The sequence below is a fragment of the Molossus molossus genome, unplaced genomic scaffold (assembly GCF_014108415.1).
Source record: "Molossus molossus isolate mMolMol1 unplaced genomic scaffold, mMolMol1.p scaffold_m16_p_4, whole genome shotgun sequence".
NCBI lineage: Eukaryota > Metazoa > Chordata > Mammalia > Chiroptera > Molossidae > Molossus > Molossus molossus.
The window spans coordinates 104,397,150-104,416,161 of NW_023425377.1; the positions used below are offsets into that span (position 1 = coordinate 104,397,150).

The following is a 19,012-nucleotide window of genomic DNA, read 5'->3' on the forward strand; positions in this document are numbered from 1 at the left end:
ACATTGCCAAATATTTAAAAAAGGCAGGCAAGATAACACTAGGAATTGCCCATTGCCTTTGACAATGTGACCGTCATTGGACCACATGGTCAGATGAGTAGATGAACTTCAAAGGGCCTGCTTAGCTTCAACATTTTACTTAAACCACTGTCCAGGCAAACCCATGGAGAGAAATGTGGCATGGTGGGCACTTGTGTGAGGCTTGCCTCCCGGGCCACAGCCTGCTTCCTCAGCCTCCCTTGCAGCTCGAAACTGACCTCGGCTCTGGCAGCAGGTGGAGAGACACCAGACTCCAGTCTGCACAGAAACAAGGTGAGAAAGCAGACTCCAGAGAAGTCATTTCCTGTGAGGCAGCAGAATCTGGTGGAGTGATGGGCCACTCAGGGCTGGCAGGGGCAAAGGTCCTCGCGGCTGTGCCCGGGAGTGTTTGGTTGCCTGTCCCTAAGGAGAAGCGCTAGGGCTCTGGAACCATCTAGTGGTGTAATTTAGGCCTTGTCCTCAGCTGGGTAGCCGATCCCAAGTCTCTGGATTTCTTAGAGATTCTCTGGGTCACTTATTACTTTAAAAAAAAAAGTAACATGCCTGGCCTGTGTGACTCAGTGGTTGGGTGTCAACCTAGGCACCAAGAAGTCACCGGTTCAATTCCCGGTCAGGGCACATGCCCAGGTTGTGGGCCAGATCCCCAGTGGGGGGCATGCAGGAGGCAGCCAATTGATGTTCTCTCTCATCAATGTCTCTATCTCTCCCTCTCCCTCTCCCTTCCTCTCTTTCTCAAATCAATTTTAAAAATACTTAAAAAAATGTAACAGCTTTACTGAGATATAATTTGCATACTATATAATTCATCCAACCATCACCACTATCTGATTCCAGAACATTTTATCATCTCAAAAAGAAACCTCATACACACTAGCGATCTAACCCTTTTCACCCCTCCCTCATCTCATGGCAACTACTAATCCACTTGCTGCCTCTATGGATTTGCTTATTCTGGACATTTCATATAAATAGAATCATGTAATATGGGCTTTTTGTGTCTGGCTTCTTTCGCTTAGCAAAATTTTTAAAGGTTTATCCATATCTCAGCATGTATCAGTACTTCATTCATTTTCATTGCAGAATAATACTCCATTGTATCGATAGACAACATTTTGTTAACCATTCATCAGTCAGTGAACACGTGTACTACTTTCACTTTTTGGCTGGTATGAATAACAATCTAAATATTTGTACACAATTTTTTTGTGTGGACCTGTATTTTCTTTTTTTGTTTTGTTTTGTTATAACCTAGGAGTAGAATTGCTAGGTCATATGGTAATTCTATAGTTAACATTTTGAGGAACTGCCAGACTGTTTTCCAAAGTGGTTACATCATTTTATATTGCCACCAGCAATGTCTGAGGGTTCTAATTTCCTAGTGGGTGTGATGTGGTATCTCATTGTGGTTTTGATTTGCATTTCCCCGATGACTAATAACGTTGAACATCTTATCTTCTTTGAGGAAATCTCTCTTGAAATCCTTTGTTTATTTTTTTAAAATAATTTTTAAAAATTGTGGTTAACTATACATAAAGTTTACTGTTTTAACCATTTTAAATGTATAGTTCAGTGGTATTAAGTACATTGATGTTATTGTGCAACCATTATTCTTTGCCCATTTAAAATTGTCTTTTATAATTAATATTCTATTTGTTGAACTTTTATATTCTAGATACAAGTCCCTTATCAGATATATGATTTGAAAATATTTTCTCCCATTCTGCAGGTTGCCCTATCACTTTCTTGATAGTCTTTAATCAATTCTTTAAACATTTTTTAAAATTTATTTGAGAGAGAGAGAGAGAGAGGCATGTGCCCAGACCTGGGATGAACTCACAACTTAAGTATGTGCCCTGACTGGGAATTGAACTCAAGACCTTTTTGGTGTACGGGAGGACATTCCAACCCATTAAGCCACCTGGCCAGGGCTTTAATAAATTCCTTTTATGCTCGGACTAACTAGAGTAGTTTCTGTTGTCAGTAGGTAAGAATACTGACAGATGCACTGGATTAAAATTAAAAATTTAAAATTTTATCCTTTAAAATGTTTTTTTCTTTAGCAACCTGTCTCATATCACATCTTCTATCCAATATTGCCTGAGACATTTTGTTCCCAAAGCATTTCCTATTCTATTTATGTTCCATCCACATCTTAGATTTCCTGGGTGCAGACCCTAAGAATCAAAGGCCACCACAATGCAATTATGAGCACAGCTACCAGCAGCCTCTCACTTATTTCCCACCTCTCTCCAGTTCTGACCAAGCACCCGGCCCTCTATGCAACACCTTCCCTCTCCCCAGACTCCTCCCACTCTGCTCCTCCCTTCCTGTTATATTGCCAGAGCCACAGGGAATGTTATGAATGAGATCAGTGTCCTATTTAATCTTTGGCTCATCGTCAGCCCAGGCCAAGGCTTTGCAAAAACTTGGAGTGCAGTAAGTACACATTAAATTGAGTTGAGCCCTGGCTGATTTAGTTCGGCAGTTAGAGCATCGGCCTGACCACAGAAGAGTCTGGGGTTAGATTCCCCTTCAAGGGCAAGAGCCTTGGTTGCAGGTCTAATTCCTTGCCCACTGGAGGCAACTGATTGAATGTCTCTCTCTCTCTCTCTCTCTCTCTCTCTCTCTCTCTCTCTCCCCCCACCCCGTCCTCTCTCCCTCCTTCCCACTCTATCTAAAAATCAATGTCCTCAGGTGAACATTTGAATAAATAAATAATAAATAAGTAGAGTTAAATCTTGTGCCCTATTTTTTAAGTTTTAAATTTTAGTTTCTATTCTAAAATAATATTTATGCAGTCTTGATATTAAACTTTTCCTTAATGGCCACATTTGGAGTATTAAGGCCTGGTATTGTGTTGCAGGGCAAATCTATGGTGTTCAATTTGTGACTAGAAGAATGGAATCCTTTGGGGGAATTAACCTCTAGGAGTCTGTGAAATGGTGAGAAAAGGTCAAGATTCACAAGATGCAGAGAGGAGCTAAAGAGCATTATCAGAGGCATTAGGAGTCTAGGTGCATGCGTTTCCTGGCAGGCTTTTCTGGGGAGTCAGGCTTCAGGCTTGCCCCTGCCAGTGCGTTGTGTCCGCTGAGTTTTTGTAGGCTTTCTTACCCCACTTCCCTGCTCCTGTGCTCTGAAGCTTCCACTCTTCAGATTAGGAACTAAATAAAGGGCGCCCACTGGAAATGGCTGGAAAGAGCCAGTGTTCATTCAGTCCTCGACCCAGCTGATGTTTACTGAGCACACGCTTTATGCAAGGCGCCACCCTGGACACAAAGAGGAACACGATTTCTTTCCTGTATTAAGTAGCTGGATGACGAATATGGCAGTCAAAACAAACACAGTTAACTATCATCCAAAGTAGCATGGACTTCCAATAAAAGAAGCATTAAAAACTGTTTTCAGGACCCACAGGAAGGAGAAATCACCCACTTTTTCAAGTAGTAGAAAAGGCTTTATGAAAAAGGTGGTGAAAGAAAGCTAGAATTTTTGCTTAGACACTTAGGAACCTAACTGAGCCATAATCCCCTGTTCTCCGGTGCCTCCCAAACTACTTGGGAAGAAAGTCACACCTACAAGTGACTGAGATTCAAGACCACGTAAGAGAAGATGATTTGAAAGAGTCACAGAAAAGTGAGGGATCACTTCCTATTAGAGTAACTAGGAGAGAATTAACAGAAGGGTGGATAGACTTGGGCCCTAAAAGATGGAAAGGATTTATTGAAACACATATTTTGGATAAAAAGCAATTCAATGCTCTAGAAAATCTGGAAAACCCAGTAAAGTATAAAAAATAAAACAGAAATAATCTATAGATCCACTGCTTACAGATAAATGCACTGCCAGACATATATATTTAATAAATATTTGCAATATGACTGAATGAATAAATATTACCATTTATTGTCTCTGATTTTCCTCACGCATATTTTTACTATGCGTATAATTTTGAAAACTACTTTTTATTTTTGTTTTTGTTTTTTTGAAAACTGCTTTCTAAAAATAGAGTCAATGGAATACTATGCAGCTGAAAGAAAAAAAGATCTCTTACCCTTTGAATGACATGGAGAGACCTGGACAGTATTATGCTAAGTGAGATAAGCCAGACAGGGAAAGACAAGTAAGTACCACACGACCTCACTTATTTATGGAATATAATGTACAAAATAAGCTGATAATCAAAACAGATCCAGACACATGGAAGTAGGGAACAGACTGACAAACCTCAGAGGGAAGAGGGATAGGGGTGGGTGGGAAGAGATAAACCAAACAACTCGTAAGCATATATGCATAACCAATGGACGCAGACAATAGTGTGGAGAAGGCAGGGAGGGTGTGAGAGCAGGGAGGGGGGGTCAATGAGGGAAAAAGGGGAATACCTGTAATACTTTCAACAATAAAGGTAAATATATATCTAAACAAATAAAAATAAATAAATAAAAATACATATTATATGCATTTTAAATCTGTAAAATATTTGAAAACACATTTTAAACAGCTGAAGAACATTCCACTAATTAATATATCATTTATGCATCCAATGTCCACCATGCTTTCATTTATATTACATCTAAATTTCCAATTATTATAAACTAAAATTAATGAAATTGCTAAACACAAATCTTTGTCTACACCTCCAAGGTCTCAGCATAAATTCCTGTAAATTAAATTATCAAGTCAAGGCGAATTAACATTTCTAGGGCTCTCAAGAAGTAGAACATTGCACAATGACTTTCTAGAAAAGTCGTATCGATTTTCATTCCCATTAGCAACGGATGAGATTGAAATACACACCCTCACCAAGTGTGATTTTAAAATATTTGCTAATCTGATAAGAAGAAAATAGTGACTCATTGTTCTTAAATTTTGTGTTTATTTGACTACTAGTGATGTGGAACATTTTAACTGTGATTGTTTCCATTAATATTTCCTTTAAGTTGCTAGTTCGTGTTCTTCGTCCATTTATCTTTGGGGAACTTGGAGAGAATCTGCAATTCTTTCAGCCAATCTGAGTTCTCCTATGGCTATCACTGTGTGAGCATCCTGCCACGGTAAGTGTGATCTTATTTTTTTTTAAGTTATGTTATGGTTTATTTCTTTTCCTCTCTCTCTCTCTCTCTCTCTCTCTCTCTCTCTCTCTCTCTCTTTCTCCCCCACCCCTTCCTCTTCTCTCCTCCTCCCTCTCTTTCTCATTGCTATAACATGGCCCCTAAACACAGCCAACTACTTCTCCTGGAGCTCAAAGCAACAGTGTTCTGTGGCAAAACTGGAGAGAGAACGGGTGGTATTGGAATTACTAAAAGACAGTATTTCCAGGTTGTCAAGGGCCATCTAGTCACTGTGATTCTCTTTTAAAGTGCCGATCTTAGAACCTAACCTCCTCCTATGCTGTGCCATGAAATGCCCCAGGGTTCCCCTATTGACCCCCTAAGTCTCAAATGACCTGCACTTTCCCCCTTTTGTGGTATCCTTCCTGCTGAGCCTGGTGTGGCCTTTTCTATGTTTCCCCAGTCCAAACCCTGCCTGTCTCTGATTAGGAGGCTCAGACAGCAGCCCTGAGATGAGGGTCTCTCTTCCTCGGAAGCCCACAGCACACTGCACAGCACGTCCACTCTCCCAGGCACTCTGGCCACCTGTGCATGCAACTCCTCTCCTTCGCTGCTTTATGAGACTCCGCGGCATCTGCAGGAGTGGGTCTATGTGCTCTTCATGTCTGGATTCCCAGGATACAGTTAGCAGAAATCCGAAAATGTTTTACAAATTAAAAAATAAAATGTCACTTAACAGAAACACTAGGTGGGGAAAAGCTGCTTTGAAAGGGGGAAGAAGAGCTTAATTTTCATTGTATAGAAGCCCCCTCTTATCCGCGGTTTTGGTTACCTGCAGTCAACCAAGATCCGAAGATATTAAATGGACAATTTCACCTCACTTCATCTCACCACATAGGCATTGCATCATCTCACATTATCACAAGAGCAGTAAGTACACTACAATAGATATTTTGGGAGAGTGTGCATTTGTATACATTCTATTACAGTATATTGTTGTAATTATTCTATTTTATTCTTAGTTATTGTTGTTAATCTCTTACTGTGTCTAAATTATAAATTAAACTTTATCATAGGTATGTACATATAGGAAAAACACAGTATATTTAGGGTTTGGTAACTATCCACAGTTTCAGGCACCCACTGAGGGGGAGGGTCTTGGAACATATTTCCTGTGGATAAGGGGGGCTACTGCATTGATTGTTGTGATGTTAGGAACTGAACTGTCTTCTCAATTTGATATATTGAAACCCTAACTCTCACGTTAGGGGTATTTGGAGATAGGGCCTTCAGAAAAGTAATACAGGTTAAATGAGGTCATAAGGATGGGGACCAACTTAATAGGATTAGTATCCTTATAAGAGGAGGCGGGGACTCCAGAACGTTCTCTCTCTCGGAGTGCACAGTGACAAGGCCATGTGAAGTCAGAGAGAAGGCACTGGAAAACCAGAAAGGGGGCTCTTGTCACAGCCCAGCCTTCAGAACCGTGAGAAAATAAATTTCTGTTGTTTAAGCTTCCAAGTCTGTGATATTTTTATGGCACCCTGTGCTGACTAATACAGTGGTGATGGTAAGATGTTAGGTAGAAATGAAAGAAAGTCAGTCTAAACAAAAGAACAGTAATGACTCAATCAACGAGCTCACAGAGTCTCATGTTGAGGTCTTTCAGGGGCAGAAACTAAAGGAAGAGTTAGGAAACATGCCTTCTTTTGTCTTGTCATAAAAGGCACAAGGTCTCTTCTTATTCTGCAGACAGTTAAGTCCTCTGTGGCAGGGAAATGAAAACTGATAAAAATTACAACTGGAGTCCAGGGACTAAGAAGCTGAATGGGCTAAGCAATTAATTTTATACCAAATATAAAGTCAGCAGAGGCAAATATGCACCACAATAATATTTCAGCACAATTGGGAGGGTGACAAGGAAATCGCTGCTGGCGTCCATTAAACTAAGAGCAGACTTTCTTATGTTTTCTTGAAATGATGATCTATGATCATCTTAAGCTGATCCATCAGCCATAGAAGGAGGTTCCCGAGTCTCTAGGGATGTCATTCAATAGAGGCATCAGGCCATATCACACAACCATACACGATTTCAAAACCAAATGTTAAGAAAGAACACATTACAAAGCCAAGAGAGGAGAATAACTATCTTGTTTTCAAGTCCTTGCCAAAATTTGCCATCATAACTCTGCATATCTTAAATGTGTGTCATGCAGCAGTCCAAGTCAGGTTTTCTTTATTTGTTTGAAACTTCAAAAGAACAACAAAACAATCAAAACAGGCAAAGAACTTTTTTTTTTTGGAAAGAGTTGTATTTCTTAGAACTATTGTGATTTAATGTCTTTTCAATTCCTCAATTAGAAATGATAAAAAAAAAAGGAACCATGAAAATGTTTCTTTCAAAATCTCCTTTCATCCAACATGTGGAGAAAATATGGTGGCAGCTGAGTCATTTTCTTATTCTATACAAGACCTTTCAACGTATTCTGTGCTTAACTTCGTGTGTGTGTGTGTGTGTCACATAGCTATTAAAAAATAAACATTTAATAAGTATAAATTACAAACAGAAAAGTGCACAAGTCCTAAGGCAACAGTTTGATAAATTATCACAAAGAAACAACAGATCACCATCCAGAAACAGAACATCACCCGCATCCCAGGTGCCCTTCCCAAATGTAGCTTTGAACTAGATACATTTTTTTGTTATAAAAAGAACATAATTAATGGCTGTAAGTGCCCAAATCAGGCCACAGAAGCCAAAAGGGCTGGTGGATACATTGCCCAGGGGTTAGCGGGCATCTCCATTTACCAGGGGTTTCTCTTACTTCTAGATGCCTTAGTCAATTGCACTGTGCTCTCAGAACTACAAATCAGCCTAACCATCCAGTGTTACTGGCAGGTCATTTTGTCATATGTATCCACATCCTTAAAAAATTTCTATCTATGCCTTAGTCATTCCAGTTTAAAAATCTTTCCCAAAGCAGCATCAGAGACGTGGTCACAGATACACACCTAGACAGCATCTAAGGGCAGCAGCTCTAAGATGGCTCTGCCACTTCTTACTTGTGCAATCCGGGACAAAACAGTTAACCAACTGCCCTGTGCCTCAGTTTTCTCATCTGTTAAATGGTTGTACAAAGCTTAAATTAGTTATAATGCATAAAGAACCTGAAACAGTGTCGGTTACACAGTTAGCAATTCAACAAATGTTCATTATTAGCTATTATTATAAAACATTAATCACTGCATTATTTATAGCAGGAAAAAATGTGAAAGAAATTAAATGACCAGAAATAGGAGGAGGAATATGTACACTCTTGTGTATCATACAAAAGAATATAAAGCACCCCTGGGGGCATTGCGTAGTGTTTGAAAACACGGGGTCTGGCCCTGGTCAGCTGCCTCAGTTGATTGGAGCTTTGTCCCGTATACCAAAAAGGTGGCAGGTTCCATTTCTGGTCAGGGCACATGCCTAGGTTATGGGTTCGATCCCCAGCTGAGACACATATGGGAGGCAACCTATGTTTCTCTCCCTCTTTCTCCTTTCCTGCCTCTCTAAATCAGCAAAAACATATCCTCAGGTGAGGATTAAAAGAAAAATGTGGGCTCGGAAACCTGCAAGCCAGCCTGACCCTGACCAGCTGTGCCGCCTTGAACAACCTTTACTCTCTGAGCATCAGTTTCCTCATCTGAAAACAGAGAGCCAGGATACCTATCTGGAAGGGTCAGCTGGCTCATACAAGGAAAGCCCTTAGTGGAGTGGCAGGCATACAGCTGGTGTTTAATCAGGGTTAGTCTCTCCAGTTGATGTTTCAATGCTGCAGCCTGGTGACATATCATCGCAGGAAGCTTACCGGTCAACGGCTGAGAACATACTGCCCTGGGAGAAAGCAAACGAACAAAACCTAAATCCCCTCGGAATGGATACAGGGGCTACGGATAGAGGCCCGGTGCTCCTGAATCCCCTCGGAATGGATACAGGGCCTACGGACAGAGGTCCGGTGCTCCTGAATCCCCTCGGGATGGATACGGGGCCTACGGATAGAGGCCCGGTGCTCCTGAATCCCCTCGGAATGGATATGGGGCCTACGGACAGAGGCCCGGCGCTCCTAAATCCCCTCGGAACGGGTACAGGGCTACGGACAGAGGCCCGGTGCTCCTAAATCCCCTCGGAACGGGTACAGGGCTACGGACAGAGGCCCGGTGCTCCTAAATCCCCTCGGAATGGATACAGGGCCTACGGACAGAGGCCCGGTGCTCCTGAATCCCCTCGGGATGGATACGGGGCCTACGGATAGAGGCCCGGTGCTCCTGAATCCCCTCGGGATGGATACGGGGCCTACGGATAGAGGCCCGGTGCTCCTGAATCCCCTCGGGATGGATACGGGGCCTACGGATAGAGGCCCGGTGCTCCTGAATCCCCTCGGAATGGATACGGGGCCTACAGACAGAGGCCCGGCGCTCCTAAATCCCCTCGGAACGGGTACAGGGCTACGGATAGAGGCCCGGTGCTCCTAAATCCCCTCGGAACGGATACAGGGCTACGGACAGAGGCCCGGTGCTCCTAAATCCCCTCGGAATGGATACAGGGCCTACGGACAGAGGCCCGGTGCTCCTGAATCCCCTCGGGATGGATACGGGGCCTACGGATAGAGGCCCGGTGCTCCTGAATCCCCTCGGAATGGATACAGGGCCTACGGACAGAGGCCCGGCGCTCCTAAATCCCCTCGGAACGGGTACAGGGCTACGGATAGAGGCCCGGTGCTCCTAAATCCCCTCGGAATGGATACAGGGCCTACGGACAGAGGCCCGGTGCTCCTGAATCCCCTCGGAATGGATACGGGGCCTACGGACAGAGGCCCGGTGCTCCTAAATCCCCTCGGAATGGATACGGGGCCTACGGACAGAGGCCCGGTGCTCCTAAATCCCCTCGGAATGGATACAGGGCCTACGGACAGAGGCCCGGCGCTCCTAAATCCCCTCGGAACGGGTACAGGGCTACGGATAGAGGCCCGGTGCTCCTAAATCCCCTCGGAATGGATACAGGGCCTACGGACAGAGGCCCGGTGCTCCTGAATCCCCTCAGAATGGATACGGGGCCTACAGACAGAGGCCCGGCGCTCCTAAATCCCCTCGGAATGGATACGGGGCCTACAGACAGAGGCCCGGCGCTCCTAAATCCCCTCGGAACGGGTACAGGGCTACGGATAGAGGCCCGGCGCTCCTAAATCCCCTCGGAATGGATACAGGGCCTACGGACAGAGGCCCGGCGCTCCTAAATCCCCTCGGAACGGGTACAGGGCTACGGATAGAGGCCCGGCGCTCCTAAATCCCCTCGGAATGGATACGGGGCTACGGACAGAGGCCCGGTGCTCCGTGCGCAGTCGCCACGTGAAGGACGGGAAGGAGTCGTTCCGCAGGCAGCGCCAGAACGGGGGGCTTGGACTTAAAGGCGAAAATGAAAGGCCCCCAAACAAAATCTCCCACCACAACAAAGTCTGGGCGAGGGAGAGGAGCTGGGATGGTGTTCCTGGCTTCCAGTCGCCATCCCCGTCCCTGCCTGCCGCCCTCTCCACCCCTCCCTCCTTGGGCTTCTCAGAGACCGAGGGACAGGAAATGGACAAGACGGATTTACGTCCACTTGGGGGAGGAGATGGACAGTAACAGCTTCCAGAGGGAACTGGCAGCTGCTCTAGTGTGACCCCTATCCTGCTCCTAAAGCTCTGGGTGGGGGTGCAGACGGGCTAGACATGGTTTCTGTTTGCGAGGAGCAGGTTTACAACCAGCCTCAGAAACCCGGCTGGTATTGGGGTGTATCTCTGACCCAGTAACCCCAATTTTTGGAAAGGACAAGGATCACCTGTCACAAAGCCCTTTGTCCACCCAGTCCTATTCTACCCAAACTTCAGGATTTTCAGCAGATCCCCTCCCCCAAAGACCCTGCTCCTCAAGAGCCACACCCAGAAAAGTGTGAGGTGCCACCAGGTCTGTGCACAGGTGGCAGCCCTGGAGCCCGGGTCGCAGGGCCTGTGAGAGGAAGGCAGCGTCCCGCGGGAGGCCAGCATTCCCTGACTTCCCCTGACAGCCATCGGGAAGGCTGGGCGGCTGCCACTGTCCCCTCCCAGCCCTGCAGTGACAGCTCGGACGATGGCACCCTCGGTTCACTGCCTGTGTTGAGTGTGGAGAGAGAGCCGCCTTTTTTCAGCCCTTGTCACTATCTTTCCTTGTCACGGTCTCAACAAGGCTTCTGGGGCTTGGAGGGTCACTGCTACCTTATAGGGGTCTTCTATTTTCTATTCGTAATGAACCGGCATTAATTAGTATTTATGCTGTACCCCCAGGGCGCCCAGAACACAGAGAGTGTCCAGAAGACACAATACCTACCTTCATGGGGCTTTGTTTAAAGGGGCCACATTTTTTTTTCTTTTTCCTTTATTGATTTTTACAGAGAGAGGGAGATAGAAACATCTATGAGAAAGAACATCGATTGGCCACCTCCTGCATGCCCCCCACTAGGGATCAGGCCCACAATTTGGGCATGTGTCCTGACCGGGAATCGAACTGGCGACCTCTTGGCGCATGGGTCGACACTCAACCACTGAGCCACACCAGCCAGATTAAAAGGGCCACATTTTTTTTTTTTTTTTTTTATCCTCACCCGAAGACATTCTTCCATTTTTTGTTCAGGTAGAGTGGGAGGGAGAGAGAGGAACAGAGAGAGAGAGAGAGAAACATCGACGTGAAAGGGACACATCGAGTGGCTGCCACCCGCACAACCGACCAGGGCCGGGGACAAACTGCAACCGAGGTACGCGCCCTTAGTGGGAACCGAACCCGGGTCTCTCAGGACCACAGGCCGATGCTCTCACCGCTGAACCAAACCGGCCAGGGCAAAAGGGCCACATTTTTAAGAAATCGCTGATTATTGCTCTTTGCTTGTTGAAAGCACTCTTTAGAAAACAGAATCATCCAATGAGGGCCACTGGTCAAGAATCCTACATCCTTAGAGCCTTGGCTGCTGTCCCTTGGTCCCCAGGGATCTATCTGTTAAAGAGATTCAGTTCTGGCTTTTCTGGAAATGAGGTTTATTCCTGGGAAGCACTTGCTCATGGAGGGAGCCGGCCTCACAGATTTCCCTGGAATTCTGCCTTAGACAGAGGCCCCTCAGCAACATTTTGCTTAAAGCTCCTGTATTTAAAATTAAATCACCCAGGCTGCACAGGGATATCTTGAAAAACCCCGCGGATGTGAAACTATCTTGGAAAGCACACAAATGCTCTTTGTGGTCCGCAGTTCTGAGGTCAGGTTACAGCTTCAGAGTTCAGAGCTGCTTTACCCTCTGGGAAGAGCGGAGAAGTCTCAGGGAGGAAATGCGCCCCGTGAGAATCCTGTCCTTGAGGGTCCCTGGTGGGGTCTCAGGATAAAAGCACCGTTTACACCAAGGTGTTGAGGGTGCTACAGATTTAAATAGCTTCCTCCTACACCCCACTTAAGGATAGATAACATTTCCCAAGTTAGTTCCAGAGACTGATGTCAGGAAGCAAATCTGATATTTGTAAAGGCAGAGGTTGGCCCTTGGGCTCCTTGTGGTTTCTAGAGTCAACTGATTGAGAAATTTCACTGAAGTTCTATTTGCACATCAGCTGCAAAATATGAAATGTGCCATTCCCTCGGCGGCAGCTTGTGGGGTATGGTACCAGAAGGCACAGGCTGAGAGTGGCCAAATACACCTGGTGGTTAAAGACCTACGTACCAGGAAAAGCTCTCCTTGGAAAGCTGAACAGGACTGCAGGTGTGATAAGGGATAGTGTTCCCAGCAGGTGCAGCTTGAGGTGAGGTGATGCTTATCTAAATGGCTCCCAGGGCCACCCCAGGAGACGCAATCCCAACCTGTGTTTCTGATTCACTTTCATCTTTTTTGATGGGTCACCATAGAGCACAGGCCCACCAGTGCAGCAGGGCCAGGACTCAAAGGCCTTCCCTCAGTTGGCCCTTCCTGGCATTGGGCTCACAGAGGCAAGGCTGTTACTCTCACTCATTTAAAGGAAGTGGTTTTTGGTTTTCCTTCTCAGCTGCCTATTAGGTTTCTGCAGGGGGTCACATTTTGTTAGCAGTATCTACATGGATTCTTGAAAATCTATCAATATGAATGCTAACTATAATCCACAGGAAATCCTCAGTTCATAACACAAGGTTAGGTACTGTATACCTTGCTAATTATTTGCATTTCAGGACACCTACTAGCTGTGTGACTTTGTGCAAGTTACTTAACCTCTCTGTTCCCCAGTTCCCTTCTCAGTAAAATGGGTACTAACTTCAAAGGGGTTAGTGAGGACTGAGTGAGATGACACAGGTAAAGGCCTCACACATAACAGGTGCTCAATAAATGATAGCTATTATTATTACCATTAGTACTTGTCACTATCATAGCATTTCATCCATACATGTTTATTTCTTTGGTTTCATAACCTCATGAGATCAGTTCTCAGTATTTAAAAACTCTAGGAAAATATTACAGTTTGTTGTAAATCTCATATTTTAGCGTTCGTTTATGTAAATTCTATATCTGAAAATATGCGGTAAGTATCTGAAATTCCAGGAGCCGGACATGCCCACCATTCTGACTAAAAAAAAGCAGCAGCAGCCAGGCAAGAGCTGTCTTTGTGCCACATAGGGTCTCCCGGAATTGACCCGTCCTCTCTCTCAATAGGCTTCCTCTTTCTTCTTTATCTTGCCATCACCTGGGGGTGGGTGTCTGGTGGGAATGTGCGAATGCACTGACATGAAAAAAGCCAGGATTTGTGAGACCTGAGGGAGGTGGGCATGGTGCACATCCCTACCCCCTGCTGACCACTGAAGGGGACATTGCGCTCACTTAGAAACCACTGGTGTTCTCATACATTGCACTGGAACATTCATGTTGCTTTGGGTCAAATTCATTTAAAAAATTACCTTTGCACCCTGGCCCAGCAGTTTCCAGCCCTCACTCACTTTGCACCCTGGCTCAGCTGGTTAGAATGTCATCCCAATACACCAAGGTTGAGGGTTCAATCCCTGGTCAGGGCACATAGAAGATTTAACCAGTGAAAGAATAAATAGGTGGAACAAATCGATGTCTGCTCTCAAATAAATAAATAAATACGTAAATAAATAAATAAATAAATAAACAACCTTTGCATCTGATTTAATTCATCCAGGAGCCCCAAGATGTATTAGCTTTAAACATACTGTCTCCAGATAATAAAGACAAGTTATGGGGATCAGGGGATGTGGGGAACTTTATAAAGCAGTAGAAGTATTAAAGTCCCATAATTCACTTTTAGCTTTATCTCAAAATTAAACGACACCTCTTCAGTTTTTCAGGCTACATCCATTTCAAACACAGACAGCGGGTTCACTGACTTTGTACCATGAGGCCCATCAAAAAGGAAAGGACACACTTCTCCGATCAAAGCGGCCCTGGGTGACTGTTCAGTCGGAGGCAGGCATTCCCAAAGCAATTCTCAGGGCTTTAGCTGCTCTGTCCCCTCACCCCCGCCGTGTGGTCCAAATGACAGCTTTGAGTGTCCGGGGCACTATGAGAGGTATCCGACTTGGTGACAAATGGGCCACCAAGATGATGAAATCAAGCCCCAAGATCTGTGCCTGAACAGTTTCCAGCCCTCACTCATTTACAGAAACTAGAAAGAACTCGCATGTGGGCTGGCACTTCGGGTCCCCCCACATCTCACAGGGTGTCCTCTGGCTCCTCTGCCTTCTCTCTTGAGTAGTCAAGGACAAAGGCGCCAATGGCCTGGGGCTGTTCCTTCATTCCTGAGCCCACTGCGCAGAGCGGCTGTAGTGCCCTTTGAGCACTTTTATGGGGCAGTAAAACTTTACAGCCTGCCAGCTCCAAACCGTTCCCACATTTCTGAATAGAACGATTTATGACACGCAGGACTACTTCGGTTTGCCCTTTGAAAATACTGCAGATATCAGACCCTTTCGAAAGGGGCCGACTGGGTTTCACCGGCTCACAGCTGGGTTACAGGAACCCCGCAGAGGCAGGCACAGTTCCTGACTGTGCAGACTCAGGTTAGAAAACACAACAGCCTTTGATTCTCACCACCTCAGTGAAGAAGTCCTGAGCTCTGCCTCTTCCATGTTGCTTTGGTATCAAGCCAGGCACCAGACTGTGTCTGTCTCCCAAGCTTTTGCTTCCCTGTTCCTTTCTTGCCTGAGTTGAGCTGTGTCCGTAAATACAAAATAACTGATCTTCTCCCTCTGTCTTCAGCAGGAAAAAATTAAAACCAGGAAAAAGCCAGCAACTCAATCACAACTCCCAGACAGTGCCGAGGACTAACCAGCACTCAGAAGCATCACCGCACACTCAGGAGTGTCCTTACCTGGGTTCCATAACGGCCACTCCTGTGCATGGGGGTCGGGCCTCCAGCTCCGGTATGGGGACGCAGCTCTCTGCATCCCGCAGACAATCGGGCCCATTATAGTCATCAGGCTGCTGAGTTAAAGAGTAGCCCTTGCAAAAATATAAACAGCTTGTCAGCACAAGCCAATGGGGCGGGGCTACAGTCTCAGGGGACAAAGGGAACCAATGATCAGCCTCTTTAGGCTCTGTTAGCTTAAGATATTGTGTTTCATTCTGAAGTAAGGGAGACGGAGCTGGGGGCGGGGGCACAGGACACACTGAATAGGAAGAGCTGGGTCCTCACCTGTAAGGTAAGGCCCAGCAGTACAAAGGGGGCCCAAGTGGAAAACTTGAGTCACAGCCTGCAGAAGACCCATTTCAAGGAGTTTGTATACCTCACATATAATAATATGTATTTTAAAAGCCACAGACACGTGTGTTCTATTAGCCGTCTTTGGTCTTCCGGGGTTAATAAACGTAGTATTCCTTGAGGTACAAAGGAATTTTTCAATCAAAGAACAGAATCCAAGGAAGATCTTTTATGACACACTTATTTTGTTGACTATATCTGATGAGAAGCTCTCACTACCTCTACAGAGAAAATGCTTGATTTGAATGGAACACGTTCAAAACCCAGAGAAATAGGTTTGTTGTATTGCCCAAATATAAGGGGCTCACACTCATCTTTTAAATGCTCCCTTAACCTGACCATACACATGCAAACAAAGCAGACTTTTTTTGGTGTATTTGGAAAAAGAAGGCCAACAGCCACAAATTTTTTCTCTCTCCCGAACTTAATTAATTTCTGCTTTTAAAGCTGCTATGCCAGCCCTGGTAGGTTTGGCTCAGCGGTTAGAGTGTCAGCCTGCGGTCTGGAGAGACCCGGGTTCGGGTCCCGCTAAGGGCACGTACCTCGGTTGCAGTTTGTCCCCGGCTCTGGTTGGGTCGTACGGGTGGCAGCCAATCGATGTGTCCCTTTCACGTGGATGTTTCTCTCTCTCTCCTTCTCCCTCTCTCCCCCTCCCACTCTATCTGAACACAGAATGGAAAAATGTCCTCGGGTGAGGATAAAAAAAAAAGCTGCTATGCCCGCCTAACCTTCCGATGCCCCGTGATTACAACCACAAGCCAGAAAATAAACGGTGGCCTTTTTTCTTTATGTGACTCCTAAATAACCCACTGAAGTAAAAATAAAGTTAAGAGCTATTGGGTTGATTGGTGGTCATTACAGTTCAGAATGGTCTCGTTATTTATAAAGGGAAGCACAGTAGACTTAAAATTAACCAGCAGAGAAAAAGTATTAAAATATACTTATTTTCCACAAACTCTGTATCAAGCTTTTCTGACTTTAAATGTTAAAATAATAATCCAAAGATACCGTCTTTTCTAATCTATGTTAGTTTTTAAATACTTATGATGTTGTCACTAATGTTGAACTTGTATTAAAGTAAGATATCTCTGGTAGCTCCTCCAAATGAGGCTGCCCCTGGTCCTCCTCCTCTGATGGTCACAGGAGCTGCTCCAGCTGTACTTGTATGGCTCTTGCTTAACGTACAGGTGGCCAGCCCTGGCCAGGTGGCGCAGTTGGTTGGAGCATCGTCCTAATACGCCAAAGTTGCAGGTTTGATCCCAGGTCAGGACATACAAGAATCAACCAATGAATGCATAAATAAGCGGAGCGACAAATTGTTTCTCTTCTTTTTCTCTCCCTCTTCCTCTCTCTTTCTAAAATTTATCATCATAATAATAAAGCACAGTTTACCTTCTTTAAAAGGTTTGGTTTTCCTCTAAAGTGTTACGATTCTGTCATTAAAAAGAAAAAGCTTCAGAATACCAAATGCATAAACAACCAAAGAAATAATAGGTAAACTGGGCTTCGTCAAAATTAAAAACTTCCGTGCATCAAATGACACCGTCAAGTAAGTGAAAAGACAACCAACACAATAGGAGAAAATATTTGCAAATAATATATTTGATAAGGCTCTAGTATCCAGAATATATAAAGAACTCTTATAACTCAACAACAAAAAGACAAACAGCCCAATTTTAAAGTGGGCAAAGGTTTTCGATAGACATTTCACCAAAAGTGATATACAAAGGGTCAACGAATCATGAAAAGATGCTCAGTCTCATTGGTCATTTAGGAAATGCAAATCCAGAGTGAGGTACCACTTCACAGCCCCTGGGATAGCTACGTAAGAAAATAAAGTGTTGCCCTGGCCGATTTGGCTCAGCGGTTAGAGCGTCCACCTGCGGTCCGGAGAGGCCCGGGTTCGGTTCCCGCTAAGGGCACGTACCTCGGTTGCAGTTTGTCCCCGGCCCTGGTTGGTCGTGCGGGTGGCAGCCACTCGATGTGTCCCTTTCACATCGATGTTTCCCTCTCTCTCTCTTCCTCTCTCTCCCTCCCACTCTGTCTGTACAAAAAATGGAAAAATGTCCTCGGATGAGGATTAAAAAAATAAAATAAAATAAAATAAAAAAAGAAAATAAAGTGTTGAAGAGGTTGAGGAGAAACAGGAGCCCTCAGACATTGCCAGTAGGAATGTAAAATGGTTTGGATGCTGTGGAAAACAGCTCTGCAATTCTTCAGAAGTCAAACATAGAATTAGGATATGACCTAGTAATTCCACTCCTAGATATAAGCCTAAAAGAACTGAAAACAGGCACATGACAAACACATGTACATCCATGTTCATAGCAGCACTGTGTACCACAGACAAAAGGTGAAAACAACCTCAATGTCCATCAACAGATGAATAGATAAACAAATTGTGGTATATATATATATATATATACCACAATATATATATATATATATTATTCAACCACAAAAAGAAATAAAGTACTGATATATATTACAACATGGTTGAACCTCAGAAACATTATACTAAGTGAAAGAAGCCAGGCACATAAGGTCACAGATTATATTATTCTATATACATGAAATATCCAGAATAGATAAATCTGTGGAGACAGACTGCAAATTGGTGGTTGCCATGGGCTGGAGGGAGGGGGAGAGGTGGGAGAAACTGCTTAACAAATGCAGGGATTCATTCGGGAACCAGATACAGGTGGTAATTGTGTAACACTGAGAATGTACTATATGCTGCTGAATTGCTCACTTTAAAATGGTTAATTTTATATTTGTTTGTTTTAAGCTGCAATACTTTCTGAGTTAAATAGGAGCCTTCTTGCAAGATTACCTCATGAGTTTGCTGAAGATTTTAAATATATATATTTTAATTCATTCATTCACACAATATTTATGCATTGTTCAACATCTATTAAGTGCCAGATACCTTGGGGCAGCTGGGTACCAGGAGACCCACTTGTACCCCATTCTCTATCAAAGATGAGAAAGAACAAGACCACCCAGTGGGAACAGGAAAATGGCAAGCAGGGTGAATTAATGTTTGGTAACTGGCTGCTACATGCCAGGTCATCTCATGCTTGATCACATTACTATATTCTAAGCCACTTGGAGTGGTGATGGTAGGAATTACTATTCCCATTGTATAGA

At 44.5% G+C, this 19,012-nt stretch overlaps 1 protein-coding gene across 3 annotated transcripts in view; it reads right to left on the reverse strand.

The window, feature by feature from the left end:
- TRIM2 (tripartite motif containing 2) overlaps positions 1–19,012 on the reverse strand; it is a 138,343-nt gene that overhangs the window by 92,891 nt on the left and 26,440 nt on the right. For 2 of the 3 annotated variants that reach the window (XM_036240474.1, XM_036240477.1), the window contains exon 1: positions 15,473–15,586. The exons of the other annotated variant lie outside the window; for it this stretch is intronic. In XM_036240474.1, the coding sequence (XP_036096367.1) occupies positions 15,473–15,502 (30 nt within the window). In that variant the 5' untranslated portion in view covers positions 15,503–15,586. Of the gene's footprint in view, positions 1–15,472; positions 15,587–19,012 lie in introns of those variants that run through there. 3 annotated transcript variants of the gene reach the window in all.